The 16,879-nt window shown below is 46.2% G+C and overlaps 2 protein-coding genes across 7 annotated transcripts in view; one reads left to right on the top strand and one right to left on the bottom strand.

Moving 5' to 3' along the window:
- The window catches only part of NGEF (neuronal guanine nucleotide exchange factor), a 48,657-nt gene that overhangs the window by 11,121 nt on the left and 20,657 nt on the right, over positions 1-16,879 (bottom strand). The window contains exons 5-12 of one of the 4 annotated variants that reach the window (XM_066194107.1): positions 14,496-14,666; positions 13,313-13,498; positions 13,110-13,213; positions 8,280-8,554; positions 3,383-3,543; positions 3,090-3,242; positions 1,029-1,158; positions 215-289 (exon numbers count right to left, since the gene is read on the bottom strand). In XM_066194107.1, the coding sequence (XP_066050204.1) occupies positions 215-289; positions 1,029-1,158; positions 3,090-3,242; positions 3,383-3,543; positions 8,280-8,554; positions 13,110-13,213; positions 13,313-13,498; positions 14,496-14,666 (1,255 nt within the window). Of the gene's footprint in view, positions 1-214; positions 290-1,028; positions 1,159-3,089; positions 3,243-3,382; positions 3,544-8,279; positions 8,555-13,109; positions 13,214-13,312; positions 13,499-14,156; positions 14,199-14,297; positions 14,357-14,495; positions 14,667-16,879 lie in introns of those variants that run through there. The other 3 variants (XM_066194104.1, XM_066194105.1, XM_066194106.1) reach the window with 3 other exon arrangements.
- The window catches only part of NEU2 (neuraminidase 2), a 38,620-nt gene continuing 35,167 nt past the window's right edge, over positions 13,427-16,879 (top strand). For 2 of the 3 annotated variants that reach the window (XM_066194113.1, XM_066194109.1), the window contains exon 1: positions 14,467-14,861. The gene's annotated coding sequence lies outside the window, so the exon portion shown is untranslated. Of the gene's footprint in view, positions 13,474-14,466; positions 14,862-16,879 lie in introns of those variants that run through there. The other variant, XM_066194108.1, reaches the window with a different exon arrangement.

Below are 16,879 nucleotides of genomic sequence, written 5' to 3'. Positions count from 1 at the left end.
TTGTCACTGATGTCTAAGTGCAAGTAGACTAGCCCATCTTTCAGACTTTAGAAAAAAAAAACCCCAAAACCCTCTTGAAACACAGTGACAGGATTCAAAGAAACAGCCTCAGGATAGAATGCAGTCTGCAGGTGATTTTTTCACGGGAATGTGTGTGTGAAATGAGCATGGTGGTTTAATCTTAATGGCCTTCTGTTAACTTATTCAAACTTACTGTTTCCAGTTCTTTATGTGCATCCAGGGCAGTAGATTCCCTGTCAGACTTCTCTTCCACTTTCTTCAAAATATTCTGCAGGGCAGACAAGGCAGTGTTAATGCTGATCCCAATGCAAAAGCACAGAAAGGTGTTTGCTAGCCTACAAATTACTTCTGGCCATCAGCCTAATTACAGCAAAGGTGACACAGTACAGTGACTCTCACCTCTTAATTTCTCTTTCTCATTAAAACCTGGTCCCATCTGACCTTATATGTAAGAGAAATACAGCAGGTAGATCCTTATGTTATAAAAATAAATTAATAAATAACTAGAGCTGGCACTAATAGACAGTGTTATTGGTAATCCCAGTGGGATAAGACCATTTGGGACTCATCACTAGAAGCATGTTCTCCAGCAGTGTTTAGATAAGATGGCAAAGCACAGGGGGAAAATGGCTGACTGGCCCAAGCTACCATGGTGTGACGTCCCTATGTCATCCAGCTGCTCTGCATGTGTATGTCACCATCCTAACCATCAGGCAGCTGGGTTGGTGGACTGTTGCTACCCCTTCTGGCAGCTCAACAAAGCTCCTTCTCAACCCTTTCACTCAGTAAAAGTTATCTGGCAAATTCAGCACTAATTTGGGGATGGACTCTGAGTGACTGAAATCCTTTTTCCATAGTTGTGGAGAATGTCTGACTCTGTGGAAAGGCTTCATCCAGTTCTAGGATTGATCGTGGCTGTATCTAAGCCGTATTCACAGCTGCTGGAAAGGAAAATTCCAGGAGTGATTCAGAAGTCCTTTGTGAGAGAGAGAAGAGCAAAACTCTACCTGTACCAGCAGCTTGAGTCGAGTGATCCTTTGAAATGGCAGAATCAGGAAGGATGAAAAGGACAGGCCTTTGCACTTGGGATCCCGCTCCAGCTGTGAGATCACATCCCGAAAGGCTGGTTTGTCCTGGCTGAGAGGAGAGACACAGAAGCTGAGAACTTTGAGTGCTACCCTGCCTAGGACTCTGGTATATGGCTGGTGACCCAAAAGCAGCTTGGTCCCAGATACAGCATCTGCCTGGCCTCTCCCAATAGGAAAGAAGAGGGAAGGAGGGGACTGAATGCCTCTGGGTGTATTTCAGTTTAAATCTAAAACTATTTATAGTGTTGGGGGAGGGAAAAAAATAGACTTCTAATGTACAGGCCACGGCAGTGTTCACATGTGTTCATATCCAGCTCAGCAGCACACACTGTGTGTGTAGGTGTATGTGAATGGGGTGTGGGTCCAAGTAAATGAGTCAGAGGCATAATTATGTATTTTTACACAGTTGGAACTCTGTGATAAGGTGAAACTCACACAGTCGTAAGAACAAGACAAGCCACAAAGTAGCTCAAGCTTGAATATTCCTTGCTGCTTAGCTAGAAGATGGAACTCATTATCTGGCCTGAGAAGGGCAGGGGCCATGCCTGGGCCTTCCCTGATGATGCTTGCAGGAGATGAGGGCACAGCTGGGCCACAGACACAGCTGTGCAGAGCAGAGCAGAGCAGTCCCAGCTGCCACAGCCAGACAAAGCTTCCTGGCAGCCACAGACTGAGCGAACCTGAGCAAGGCTTGTGCAGCTGGAGTCCTGGCTAGCAGAAACAGCATGGATGCAAAGAGGTTGCTAACTGTGCAAAACCTGTTTGTACCGTGTGTTCTTTACAACATTCCAAAGAAACCATTGGCAGTGTTCCTCCCTGTTGTAGCAGGTACCTGTGTGACTCACAGCAGAACGGAACTGCACGTGTCTGAGGAACAGGCAAATGGGGGAAACTGTGACACACCTCAGGCTCTGAGTTCAGACAAGTGTTGCAAAATTCCTGTGCTAGCTGGAAGCCTGGGGAATGGAGCCTGTTCTTTTCAATTTGCCTTATGTATTCCTGCAGACAAAAGAAATGCTGCCCTCTGAATTCACATTTAGGAGTACCTCATCTCCAACAGGTCCCTTTCTAGCTCAAGTAACCCAGCCGGTTGGTGCTTTGCTTCTAAGTGTTTGGATAATAGCTGTAGGCAAACATTCTGCAGTTGTATTGCTCACCTCTGACTGAAGGAAACTCTGTGGTACCCTCTTTTTGGAGAGAACAGCAGGCCAAGCTCAATAAAGGTCCCTTAAATGTTTGGGGTTTTTTCCTCAAAATTTAGAGAGCAGAGAAATGCAAGAACTAGACATGGTTCACTAGCCTGAACCAGCTGATGCTACAGCAGAAGATATATTGCAGCAAGTGCAATGGCTGTCCTGAAAGCATCCAGGGCATTGTAACTAGAGAAAAATTGATTCTCCTCCTCTCAAAGACAACCTTGTAGGGCACTTGTTTTGAGCCGGTATCAGAGAATTCCTACTGGACCAAAAGACTTGCTACACTTGAAAAATAGTGTATAACACTAGAATGTGAAGAAAATAGCTTTTTTTCTTTCTCCTTTTAAGAAAATCCTGTTGTTCTGAAAAAGAATAGTTATGAAATTGGGGAAAGTCAAACGCCTTGCTGAGAAGGTTGGGAAAAGCAGTGGCTGTTCTTCTCATCAGAGATCTACATTATATTCTTGGCCTCCCATTGCTTGCCTCTACTTGCAGTTTAAAAATACATGTATTACACAAGCACATAGCCCTGCCTGCACCATAAATATTTCCTACAGTTGAGAAATGCTGGCTTTGAATTTACTTGCCATGTTACCTGCATCAACCCATCCTTACTATAAAGCCTTTAATTGTGTTTTCTTTTTATAGATGCAGTAAGAAATCATGAAGTGGGAAACCCTGTTTCTGTGCTATCTAGCCCTTTCTCATAAATACCCAAATTACAGCTAAATCTGTGGCCTGTACAATTTTGCAAAATAGTCCAGCAACAAGCACTAGAACTCACAGAAGCTGCTTGTAGGCTCTCTCCTGGTAGGTCTGGTTGGAGACGTAGGTGATGTACACAGAGAAGTGATTAACTGTGTGCTGGTAGACAATATCACACACGTCCGAGATCACGATGTTCTCTTCCACCCGTTGTTCGAGGTCTAACAGGAAGCTAAGTGAGAAAGTCAGCACCCATATTAATTGTGACCTATCCGTCCCAGGCAATTCCCAGGAGAAGTCAGCTCCTCCATCCCTCTACAACTGCAGTTACCTAAAGCTACAGCTTTCAGTGCCATTCAGCAGCCAACTTACCGCTCGCTGACAGCCATGACATCCAGCACGTTGGAGAAGAGGATGTGTGCCTCAGACTGGTGTAAGATCTTTTTCAGCTGTTCATTCTCCATGAAGTGAGACACCAGCAGATTCAGACTCTTGTAATATGATGCTTCAGAAGTAACCAGCTCAAACATGGCCTGGGGGAAAATCCCAAAGAAGGAAGTCAGCACAGGTACCTTCTACAGAGAGGCACTCCGGGCATTACTGAAAACATCTGTGCTGCTCAACCACGGACCTGGCACCCACTCTGCAGGCCCAGGCTGCAGGGAGAGGTAAGCCCACAATGCATTTGCCACATGTCACAGGAGACAGTGAGTTCAACAGGGAAGTTTTCCTCCCACAGCCATCAGCCCTGGCCTAGAGGAAATACAGCTCTAACTGTCCAAGTGAGACTCCCCGGTCAGCCTTGGCCATACACTTTTCTGCCCCAAATTACAACAGACCAGGACAAGACACAGAAGGCCCCTACCTACTACCAGAAATCATAAATAATCTCCAAATTTCAGCCTTTGCTTATCCTGTTAGAAGAGAAAACTCTGGAGCAAAGCCTGGTTTCCTCAGGCCAAGGATGTGGTCTGTGGAAGCAGAAAGACAAATTGATGGTTTGGTTCAGAGACAAAAATCAGTATAATGAGATGTAGATATAAAGTGTTCTACCTACTGCAAGCACTGCAAGGACATTCCACTATTACCACTCAGAGATCTCTTACTCTCAGGGCGAGGAGATGTTGTCTCTGTTCAGAGGTAGATACAAAAGGTGTTTATTTACACAACTACCAAATCCATTAGTTGAAGTAAGATTAACTGAAGATTCTCCTAAGAGCTTCAACACAATGAAAAGTTGTTAGATCCTTCAGGCCTCTCTTGATGAAGGGGTATCTTGGGTTCCTTGTCCTGGGGCCCCTGGCCCATGCTGCCGTTACTAAGAAAGGTTGTTGGTAGCTCAGTGAAAGTTTTGTTCCTTTGAATCTAAAGCGGCTTCAATGCTCCCCTTGTGCCCGCAGCTCCTCTGTTGCACCCTGCTAAGGGAGGAGCTGGCCAGGCAGTGCAGGTGCCAGTCTCGGAGCTCTGCTGGCTCTCAGCAGCTGCTGGGGCCCAGCTAAAATTGAGGAGGTCTGATGGAGCCACAGGTACATGCAGTGGTTTTTTGTCATGTGTACATAGAAAAATACATTCTAAATTAGCTCAGGGTCTGTCTCATGTCTTGGCTGTTGTCTATTTTTTCTCTTTAAAGAAATTATTTTGAACTTTCCACAGATCAGGTTTTGGCCTTTTCCTGGAAATATCACTGTGCATCATATAAGAACTCAAGGCAGAGACCTGGGTTGTGTTCCTGACACTGTGCTGCAGTCCAAGATCTGGGTGAATGGGTACAGCATGGAGGGACTGTTACTCAATCCAGAGCTGCTAAAATAGCAGTTGAAGTGACATTTCAGCTCTTTGCAGGGTTGGCAGCCTAGGAAATGTACCCAGTGGGCACTGAAGTCCAACAAGTGGTTTCCTGCACCAGAGGAGGTTGTGCCTGCACAGCCCCCAGAAGGAAAACAGAGCAAAGGGTGTTGATACAGATGAACTCAGTCAGTGACCATGGAACAGACAATGTTTAAGGAGTAAGAGGATGCTGGATTTTTTAAAAGGCCAGATTCCTAATGAGAAAAGTGGAGGAGTCTCAGCTCAGCTTCTCCCAGAAGCTTTACCCAGGCACCGGGTGAACCTGTGAGAGAACTTCTCTCTTTCTGCATGACTGGCTCAGTCCTAAATGTAACTTTTACAGCTTTAACTGTACCTTTTTGTTTGATAAATAAGAGAAGTGGAAACAGGCAAAGATATACAGGATGTGTTGGGATAGCCTGTCCCTTCCAGGTATCCTGGAGATTGACAACTCCAGCCATTTTGCACTGCAGTTTTCCAGAGACTCCAAGTCAAGAAGTTTTTTTTTATGCCAAGTCTGACTGTAGAATTTGTATAAGTTTGCTGTTTATCATGATGGAGGGTGCCAGACCTGCAAGGGCAGGTCCAGAATGCAGGTTACTCTAAAGAAATAATGAAATCCATAGTGAAATTATCTGGCTTGATTGTTCCAATGGGGACAATAAAAAATCACTTTCCATGACACTTTTAAATATCCACTGCTCTTCCAGTCAAGTTTCTTGTTTTGACGCTTGAAAACCCATTGTTTTGGTTTTTTTAATCTTGCATTGATAAGCTGCTCAGTAGTTTTCCATCATTGCCACTAATGAACACCAGATTTCTCTTCTTGTTCTAGTCTCTTTCACTTTGAAGATTATTTCAGATAACCAACTTTTTCTATGACTGTTTAAGCCCTGCTGTGTCACAGCTACAGTGATGTTCCCTTCCTCAGCTATGAAGCAAGGTGTTGACTACAACTTTCTTTCCATTCGTGTACCAGTGTGGGAGCTGACAGTGGTCAGAACATAGATTTTTAGGCTTCAGGCAGTAGCCTGGGCCTATGGGAAATCCAAGTACTTAACTCTCTCACTCTGGCCTGGGAAATCATAAGGAGGAACCCAAAATAAACCTTGTAGATATCCTCTTCCTGACACCTGGTGTTTTTCCAACTTGTTTACTGGTAAAGATGTTTACAAGGAGGTGTAGGCTCTAAATGACCAATCCTACTGATTGTACTGAAACACTGTATAAAAGAGTCTGTCTTTCAATAAACCTTTTGCCATAATGCCCTCCAGAGGAACCGGAGTTTTTACGTATTGTTATTTGGGCCGTCCCGAATCGTAACGATATACCAGGATTTCTCCCTGTGGTCAAAATAATACTCTTGCTCCACCTTTCCAGGCTGAAGACATGCAAGCTTTTCTAGTCCCTGTGTTTACTACAGCTTTGAAGATAAAATGGGTCAGAAAATACAGTTTTGTCCTTAAGATGTTTACTCCTGAATTTCTGCTGTCCTGTACTTCAGGAAAACTTCTCCAGTTCTCCTTTATGAAGCTGAACATTTTACTTTCACTAAATGAAGCCCTCATGTACAGCTCACTCTCACAATTCACATCCAACATGAGCAGAGTTCCAGAATTGCAGGAGCAAGTAGTGCTTGCTTATATCAAGGCTGAATTCAACATCATCTCTTCAACAGCTTCAGTGATTTCTCTAGCCCTCCTTGTTTTCTGACCTTAATTCTCCTCACAAAGCAAATTCTCCACTCTGTCTGTACAATGCTCAGCCAATTTCACAGCTTTCTGGCCTTGAGCAATTTTATAATCTCTTACTGTGCTAATCCCAGAACAAGAAGGAATAAAATTTCAGGTCTGATAAAGTAACAGTGGAGAAGGCACAGCATTTCTTTATGACAGCACTGTCCCATTCTCCATCTGCTTTATTTCACTGGTTATTTTAACAGAGAGAAGAAAATTGAGCACAATTAATATTGGGCTTTAGCAGCACAGAGATTTTTTCCCCAGAACACATACAAGTAATGAATGTAACTTAACAAAAATGACAAGCTTTGAAATCTATAATGCACACTTTTAAGCAAAATACTTCTCCATAAAAAATGCTTCATTTTGAAGCAAAAATAAAAGCTTGTAATTTTTTCAAATGCCATATTGTGTTTTTAATGCTGGCACTTGGAAGTACCACATTTTGCCAGGTAAACAGAACAAATCCAAATAACCAGAGCAGAAGAAGAACGTGGAAAAACAACAAATCCTTTCATTCACCTTCAGCCCTAACCCTGATACACTAACAGCCTGTGCTTGCCGGCCCAAATTACTGTACAGAAACACCAGCCCCCTCCACTAAGGGTGTGAATAACACAACCTTGCCCATCATATCCTTGGGGTGCACAAGACAAGCCTTTCCAGTGCGACAGTCAAGTTACAGCCTGAGCCAGGACAGCCACTGTGTGCACAAGGTGTTCATCAGTGTGGATTATGGAAGTCTAAGTGAACTCAGGAGGGACTGCTTGAACTCTGAGGTGTTCTTCAGCACTTTGGGTGCAACCCCATGAGCCAGGACTAAGAAGATACACTGCCACAACCATCTCATCAGAAGCAATCCTGGAGCTGCAGCACAGTTGGAAAGAGAGCCTTGGAAAGCCCACTCCTCGCACCACAATGCAAACCACACACTAACCAAGGCCTGCCCTCCCCACTGCTGGCTATGAATGCAGTGCTATGCAGTGACAAAGAACACTCACACTCCCCATGACACCCAGAATAGCAACCAGCTGTAAATTGGGGTGGGACTGATGTTGTCAACACCTGACAGCTACCCCCACCCACTCCTTTCACTGTCTGATGCAGTCCTGTAAGTCACAGCACATGGCTCTAAAATAGTGATGTCACTGCACTGCGTGGCTAAACGCAAATACACCCGTCGTTATTTTTTACTGTTTGCAGTAGACTCCAAGTAACAACAATTAAATATAAGGAAGTTTATCAATCTCGATCTCTTCTATTTCTATTAATGTCATCATATTCAAAACCTAATAGGTAATGGTTGAATTCTTCTAAGATTTCTGGTGGAAAGTTGTGTCCTGATAGTAACTTCAGAAAAGGATTAATGCACACTGGAAACAATAGCTCTTTTGTAAAAACCTCCTAAATATCCCTCTTCCTTTGTAAATTGCTCCTAACACTGAATCAGAAAAGGAAAAGGAAGTTCCTTTTGCCACAGAAGTATCCGGCAGAAATAGCATATAGAACAAGGTCTGCAGTTTAACAAAAAAAGAGTAAGTGGTGCGCCAACCAGTGCAACACAGAAAGTACTCAACAGGGCAAGGCTTATCTGTGACTGCTGTGAAGCTTTTAGCTCTTAAATCTTGATCATTTGGCCTAATTCACTCTCCATTTTTTTAAGCAGCAACAGAGTTAAGAAATATTCTGCCTTCCTCCATTACCTCCTGCAGCTTGATCTCATCTGGTTGGAGGATGCTGAGGACACCACTGCTCTGGACCTCAGGAAGATCCTGCCATAAGTTGAACCTGGAGTTGGAATTTCTCAGCAAATTGATTTGTGGTGGAGCTTTGTTTTCCGTTGTACTTGTGGGTTCTGCTTCAGATGGGGTTTCCTCACTGGGTGAAGTCTCCTCAGGGTCTGTCTGGGAATCTTGCAATCGCCTGGTTTCAATCTCCTCACGTGTAGATTTGTCTCGATATTCCTGGTACAAGAGCCCTGGGAAGGAACATAACAGATCCGAGAGGTTACAACTGAAGAAGACAGTAGAAAAGTACTGTGGGAAAGGACAATTGCTTTGCATCAGTTCACCTCAGCAGAGGTGAGAGATACCCCTTCCACACAGAGTGAAAAGCCAATTATGGTATTCCTATTTCAGCCAGAAGTGGAGACTATAAATGGAAGGCCATTTCTAAATCTAAAGTGTTGTTAACAATCTGCTCTCACAAAACATTTAGTAACACAGTCAGATGAATCCACAATCACTCAGAGGACATAAAAGAAGCGATTTGTCAGGCTTTTAAATGTCTTTTAAACCTTGATTTTCTCTGTTACATTACTATGTTACATGTTATATAGGTTGATATCTATGTTAAGTGTGTGTCTGGAAAAGTAATACTGCACACATTGAAATTACTTTAAAAGGAGCAGTTTGATGGCCACAAAAATCCTAATCATGAAACACTGAGCTGCTGTTACTGGCATTGGACAGGTGAAGCTTCGGGACAACTATCTATAGTTACTAGGTTTGTTTTGGTATGGACTTCATAGTTAGCCTTGGACGTGTTGCTTAATACCCTGTTGTTTTCCTTCTCAGTCTCTATGATGCTTGAAGATACAAAACTAACATCCAAAAGGTACCTATTTGCTACAGCACTAAGGAACAGGCTCTGAGTTCACACCATGTGACAGCACATCAATGACACCAGGTGCCTCCCAAGTTTCAATTACTAACTTCAGAAGTAGATGAAATTGCACGGGATTTGCCCCCACTCCAATATCAACTGACAGCACGAAAAAGGGAGGAGTCCTGAAGTTCATTGCAATCTTTAGAACATCCATTGTCTCTCTGAGGGCTTTCAAACTGTCCCATTTTTCTTTCTGAACCATCTGTAGGACCCAGAATTTTAATTGCTTGAATATAAAATGTAATTTAGAAGACACGTAAAGGCAGGAGAGCATGAGCACACTGAGTCACTTTCCTCCCTTAATGAAATTAAGAAGCACAATTTACATTATCTCCCTTGGTTTATACTTGAATCGCGGTGTAACATGAATGAATAAAGACAAAATGCTTTGATGCTAAAAAAACCCATGCTAAATAATTTGTCTGAATCATTAGGGGTTAAAATTTATCTGGTCACATGTATTCATGATATTTGATCTGAGATTCTGTGTGTAATAAGGTGAGAGACAATAGGATTAAAAGTTGATTTAAGGCAGGCAGAAATGTAGATGCTGCTGCCTATTAAATCTCTGGACCAGTTTCAACGAGGCTATGTACCAGTCCCTGCTAAAACCATACAGGAAATATCCTGGGGAAAGGTGCAGGAACAAGCACAGCATTACTGCAGCCTGCGAGTGTGTCCTGTTATCTGTTCTTCCTGGAAAGATGTTCAACACCAGATTAAAATAGCAGTAAGGGTAGCTGTGCCTAGGAAACCATATAGTCTCCTGTTAGCTTCCTACACAAAACTGAGCAGAGGAGACTTCCCCTGAAGTTTTGCCTGCTGCTGCCACTTATGTAATTTCTCTCTGCGTCAACTAGGTTTATACAGCTTTCCTAAGCCTTTCAGGCTGTTTTTCACCATCAGGGAGGGTGCTGAGGATGGAAAGGTCCTTTCAGGTATGTAGCAGAGAGCCTGCTAAACTGGAGCTGCTTTTGGTGGTACTGATCTGTATGGTCAGCCTGTGCTTGAGGGCTCTTTTGCCCCATAGAGAGCAGGACAAGCTGGGAAGCAACATCCTGCAGCAGCGTGAGCAGAGTCTGGCTCAAGGGAAAACACGCTGGAAACTGAAGCGTAATCTATTTTACTCAAATTGGAGATAATTATACTTGCAGTGTTTGACTGCAGGTATACAGCCATGTTGTGCTGCTGGCTCTGCCCTGCAAGTCAGAGGATGCTTTGTGTAAGGGGGATTTAGGGTCCCTTGTGCGGATCTGAAGAGCAGCCATTTTTAAAAGATTTATTTCTCTCTTGCTTTTAAGGAAATAAAGCCCAGATAATGAAAGTTGGTTTCGTTTCCAGGTTCCCTGACTGACCAGGTAGGAGCTACAGGGCCATCAGTGGCAGGCAAAGCAAATAAAGACATGGAAAGATCTGACTGATGGAAAGCATCCACCACCAGAACTCATTTGGAAATGACAGCAAGAGAGACTGGCTGAAGCTCTACCACAGAGAACAATATGGGGAGAAAGCAGAAAAGTGGTACAGAAGAAAGACAAAAGACACATAGGTGTTTAGGCAGAAGGGTAGGAAGAAAAAAGGACGGTTGTGCTAAAAAGATAAAAGATATCCCTGCTGTCTTGGTCCTAAGGGTCTACCCATATGTTGGTAAAGAGGTTACAATGGGTAGAGCAATTACGTAGATAAGAGAGAGGGAGAGAAGTTATGGCAAAGCCTTGTCCAGATGGAACAGGAGATCGTCACAGCACACGAGGGGTAACAGATGCAAGGTCAAGGAACAAGGTTTTGACATGTTGAAAGGAGAACAATACATCTGGGAACTGACTGAATGTTTTTAAAAAAAGCTGAGATCAATAGCTGAATGCGACTCAGATTATATAATTATTTACTAAAGGCTTACATTTAGTAAGTGAACAAGTACAAAATGTCAGAGACCTGTACAGAGACCTGAAGCTCCCTTCATTGCTTAATGTCCCAACTGCCCCTACTGTGACCTGGCTAACAGTTAACCCTGTGGTCAGTTTGGTGTTCTCTGTTGACCTCGGTGTTTAAGCCTTCCTAAGGCATGTTTACATAATTTTTATACTACATAACAGACATTTCCCTTTTGTTTATTCCATTTGATTTTGCAGTCACAGTCTCCCTTCCTAGCCCTCTTAAAACCTGGGAGGGGAATTGAAAAAACCAGTTACTAATTGTGGAAATCCTTGCCTTAGAGAGTTAGCAGCGCTCTTAAAGTAAATGTTATTGCATTGAAAGCTATATAAAATCCCAGGAGGCCCAGGGAGGTTTTCTCTGAAATTCTCTGCTCCAGTTTCAGGCAAAGAGTTCACTAATGTCTCAAAAGCAGGAGGGAGGGAAAGGAGTGAGTGAGCTCCAGCCATCTGATGTGACACCTCTGGTGGGGATAAACATAACACCTCAGATTGTCAAAACCCAGTGTCCTCCATAAAGGTGCAGCAGACCTACTTGCAGTCACACTGATGTGTGCAGAGCTTTTGTACAGCTTCCCTCTGACATACACTACATTAAAATGTATATGAATATAGCAACAGGGTTGCTCTGAACTCCTGCTGGTTTTAGCATTTTTATTTCACCTCTGAGGTGCACAGTTCCAGTAAACTGACGGTGTTTAGACGCAGCTCCCTCGGTAGGTTAGTATCTACACAGCCAAAAGCAGGTAACAGATCTGGCAACACTCATGCAAATTGTTCAGCACTTTCCTCCAGGAGGCCCCAAACTCTGCTGGTTTGTTGGACAGATGCTGGCAGGCTGCTGGCTTCACACCAGCCTCCTTCTCCAGCACTATCCCAGTGGCATCAGGTGTACCAAGCATCAGCCTTGCATGCCACAGCCTGCCACTTAACAGCAGAGACAGCCTGAGAAGCCTTTTCATTCCTGCCAGGGAGGTTTGCATTTCTTCTTGTGAGAGTTATCTATTGGATTTTCCCATGCTAAGTGCTGCATTCCTGCCTTCTAGATTCAAGTATGTTGATTCTATTTCCTGAAACTGAGCAGGAGTGCTTAAAAACAAAGCTTCTATATTCCCACCATAAAACCTGCCTCAGGATGAGATTTCACTTTGCTGTTGATGAAATCCCTCTGAGGAATGTCACAATTCTGATGTGGGAAACCAGGAAACAAGTTGTGGAGATCCTCTCCCCATCCCAGAAAAGATAAAGGTAAAAAATAAAAAGAAATACCATGAGAGCAAAAGCTTACCAGTCCTTTCCTCCATAGCCACCAAGATAACCTCAGCTTTGACTTTTTAGAGACCACAAAGGGTAAAATAACTTACTCCTGTGTTAAAAGTGCTATGCCAGTGGCTGTTACACTGAATAGAACCAGAACCTGGTGCATACAACTAATGTCCAACAGGATGAGTGACAAAATACTTTAGTCTTATGCCTTTTGGAGTACGCAAAATCATATTTTAGTAGAAAGTTTGGGGTAGCCTTAATGATTGTTTCGTAACCACAAGAATAATCATTATTTATAAACACGGGTTAGGCTGTTCTGCGATAGCACTAATCCCCTGCCGAGCAACGTGCAAACCTGATGCCCCTAAAGATCTCGAAAAGCCACGCTGATGATTTTTTACACCAACGGTGAGGGGGTTTCCTAGCAAGGACAGAGAGTTGGGGTCCTGCAGCACAAGCCCTTACCCCGCCCTAGCCTGCCCCCATCAGCGCTTGTCTTTAGCTCTGGGTTTGGTGCTCAGGGGGCCGGCAGGTGCCGTCGGGCTGGGCTGATGGGCACCTCTAGGGGCTGCTGTGCCGCCGTCCGTGCGGGCAGCGGGAGAAGCGGCGAAGTTGTGCGAGGGCGCGGCGGCGGCCGGACATCCCGCGGCGGGCACGGCTCCTTACCGATCTGCTCGATGAGGTTCCTCCAGGAGTTGGTCGTCATGGGGTGTGCGGGCAGCGCCTGGGCCGTGCCGGCGGCGGGGGTCTCCTCAGGGGCGGCGGGCTCCCTGTGGGGAGGCGGAGGCACCTTCAGAGCCGCGGCGGGACGGCGGCGGGAGAGCGCTCCCTACTCCCGCCCGCGCCCCCGCCCCCGGCGCCCCCCTCACCTGCTGAGCTGTCCCGCCGAGCCCTCCTGGTCGAAGGCGCAGGCGGCGCTGAGGGCCGCGGCCAGTAGCTCCATGGCCGGCGGCGGCAGGCGGCTGTCCAGCAGCTCCGGCGGCAGCGGTGGCGGCGGTGCGGGGCTGGGGGAGCCCGGGCGGTTGCCACGGTAACGGGGGTAGGAAGGCAGCAGCCTGCACGGGAGGGAGAGGGGCCTCGCAACCACTCCCGGGGCGCCCCCGCAGCCGCCCCCCCCGGCCCTCTGAGCCCCTAAGCCTCCTCAGAGCCTCTCTGGTCTTCTCAGAGTCTCTCCTCAGACACCCCCTTCTCCCACAGCGTCCCCCTGGCTCTCCCCTAAAATCTCTTGACAGCCTCCTGAAATACTCTCAGAGCCCCCTGAGAGCCTCCCCTCAGACTCTCCTCAAAGCCTCCTCACAGATTTTCCCCAGAGAGACCCTCTCAGAATCCCCTCAGAGCCTCCCCGCGGGCTTCCACCAGCCCCTCAGAGCCCCCCTAGCCCCTTGCAGCCCCTCTCCTCGTTCCCAGATCTCCTCTGAGGCTCCACGGAGTTCTGCCAAATCCCGGCGGAGCTCCCTCAGCCTTCCCCCAAATCCCTCCCGAGACCCCTCGAAGCCCGGCACTTCCCAGCCCCGCTCCCTCGGAGCCCTGAGAGCTCCCGCCCGACCTGAGTTCCCCCAGAGCTTCTCAGAGCCCCCCTGCAGACCCTCTCCACGCCACGAAAATCTTTTCCGAGCCCCGGCAGACCCCTCAGGTGTCGTGTCGCTCCCCTCCTCCCCAGGCTCCCCTCTCAGAGCCCCCCACCCCGGTCTCAGCACTCCTGCCCGCAGAGACCTCCTCAGTCCCCCGGCTCCCCTCCAGCGCTCCAGCGCAGGTCCCTCCTCCGCCGGAGGCTGACTCCCTCCTCCCCAAGGGCCCCCCCAAAAGGCAACAATCCCTGCCCCAGAGGCCCCCCACCTTCACGGGCCCCCCTACCTCCATTCCCCCTGAGCTCCTGCAGCGGGGTTTCTTCCCTCGATGCAGGGAAGCCCTTTTCTCCGTTCGCTCCCTCCCTCCCCAGCAAGACACCCTCCTCCAGCGAGCACCCACACACCCCGTCCCACCTCATGCCACAGCCCCTCTCCTCCGTGCACGGCCACCCCACAGCGGGAGGGCGTCCTGCCCCCCACTGACCTCCCGTCCCTCAGCCCCGGGGCGCAGCGCTGCCTCCCATCCCCTGCACCTCTCAGCTTATGTGTGGATGGCGCCGGCTTTGAGGGACGAAGGGGGGTGGCAGAGGGGGGTTCTCCTGAACTGCTTCCAGATCTGGTGCATATGGTGCATTTCTTCTCCAGGAGTGAAACCCTGAGATGGAGGAATGTAACTGGGAAACTCAGCCTAATCCCTCCTGCCGGGAAGCGCACTTCTGATTACCCCACAGGATTGGCTGCTATCCGCCTCTCCTTCTCCGGCAGGGCTTCGCACCCGCTCGGTCATTTCCCTCATCTCCCCTTCCTTAGCGTCGCTACTTCCATAAGGATATATTCCCTCGTTTAGGAAGTAAGTATCTCAGTACTCAGTAATCCATATCTGTCTTCGTTCAGGTAATTGTTTTTCTGCCTCAGGGATAAATCTTCTTGAGCTCCAGAGTACGGTTACATCCTCGCATCAGTTCAAGTGCTTCTAGACTGGTTGGGTGCAGCTCTTCACCACATGTTAATAGCCCTCAGCAAAAAAAAAAAGTCATGTGCACCGCGTTGCAACTGAGGAGTTAACAGAGGGAAAATGCTCTGCTATTCTTTGTGCTTGCTCTCTCCCTGTTGCATAAATAACATTGATTATTTTTTCTGATTTTTTTTTCTGTATGTGGTAAAGTAATTTATGCAACAACATAAAATCCACGTGTTGGTCTGTATGTGTAAAATGGCTTCCTTTTTATCATTTTTATATTGGTTTTGCTAAATGATATGTCAGGATAGCTTTTAATCAGCACGTGATGATACGTCCAGAGAAACTCCTTCAGCTTATGTGAACTAGATCTAGATCTGGCACACTGGAGAGCTCAGTTGTTAAGTCATTAAGAAGCAGAACGGGAAAGAAAAACAGCTGGAAATGTCATTTGAGGGCTCAGAGAGGGCTGTGAGTGTGGTCCTTGTCCAGTCCCAGACCAGGAGGTCAGAAGAACCAGGCAATCAAAAGGAATACCAGGGTGAGGGTGAGAGCTGGAGCCTGTGTTGTACTTACAGAGGAGGATGAGAGCCTGACAGCTGTGGCTGAGATTGTCACTGGATAGATGGTCAGTATGGGTTATCAGCCATTAAACACTGGGGATTAGGGGGTTGAGGGAGCCAGGTGAGTGAGGGGGTGGCTAAAACCTTGTGGGAAGGATAAAGCAGCAGCAACTATCTGAAGCTCATTTTTTGGTGGCTTGCTGCCAGGGCAAGAATATTGTCAAGGGTTTTAGAGAGCGGGTAGGCTTCTAAAAAGCTTCTTTCTTAGAGAAAGGGAGACTCTTCATTACCCTGAAATCTGGAAAATCAGATATGCTGTTTACTGTTTTCTCAAGGGGAGGACCAAGAGCAGTGCGGAGTTCTCTCTAGTATGCAAAGTGAAATCAGTGTATAAGTTCTTAACTGACACTACTAGAATGAACATACATCTAAATATAACTTCTGGATGTATTAACTAAAAAAATTATAAATCTTTCAGAAGTATGCTAGAAGAGTTTAACAGATTCCTAACCCCTCACATTGCTTCACCCTCAAGGGTTAAATCTGCTGGAAATTGAAATTTCTTCTTAGAAAAATGTCGGGGTCATGCTATGAAAAACATTCAGAAATAGAAAGCATCTTCTCATGATCCCATAACTGGTAATTTGATCCTGCCTTGTCTTCCCTTTTCTTTCACGTTTTCCAACATAATTTTACTTTTGGTCTGAGATGAAAACTTGAAAATATCACAGAAAGCAGTGATGATAATAAACCCAGTGGAAGCTCTGAAGAGGTGAAACACCAGCTAGGAGTGAAATGCCCCCTGTGGCCCAGCTTGGCAGGCCCAGTTTGTGTTTCCGTGTCTCAGCTGTTATACTGCGCAGCAATGACCAATACTCTACTTTTCCTTCCTTTTTTAACTGTAATTTGATCTTTCAAAGATGTTGTTCTTTCTTCCTTCCCAGCCTTATTCTTGTACTTCACATTGACATACAGAGAATATCCATAAACAAAACAAATGCCTGAGAAATACTTTTCCTCCCAACTGAGGTGACAGAGTGTTCCCAGCACTCATGGGACTGGAGGAAAAAAATATATTTAGCAAGAAGGAGATATTTTTGTCCTACAAAATTTGCTGGGATTTTCTAAGTCTTGCTTTTCTGTTTGGGGACAAAACAGAAAGCTTTTAGAGTTTGACACAGAAACTAAAGGCAGGTAAACAAGAGATTCTGTCACAGTGGTCTGGTGACTGTGATCTTCATGCTGGGGGTGGGGGGTCCAGGTCAGAGTCAGAGATGTGTTATTCCCTTGCATCCCACATGTTACTGCCTGCTCTGAGGCAGGTCAGTCTCTTCCTGGAGCTGCTCT

Source organism: Chamaea fasciata, unplaced genomic scaffold (assembly GCF_029207755.1).
Source record: "Chamaea fasciata isolate MVZ Bird 193981 ecotype frontalis unplaced genomic scaffold, bChaFas1.0.hap1 SCAF_11, whole genome shotgun sequence".
NCBI lineage: Eukaryota > Metazoa > Chordata > Aves > Passeriformes > Sylviidae > Chamaea > Chamaea fasciata.
This window is presented reverse-complemented; position numbering and strand designations above follow the sequence as displayed.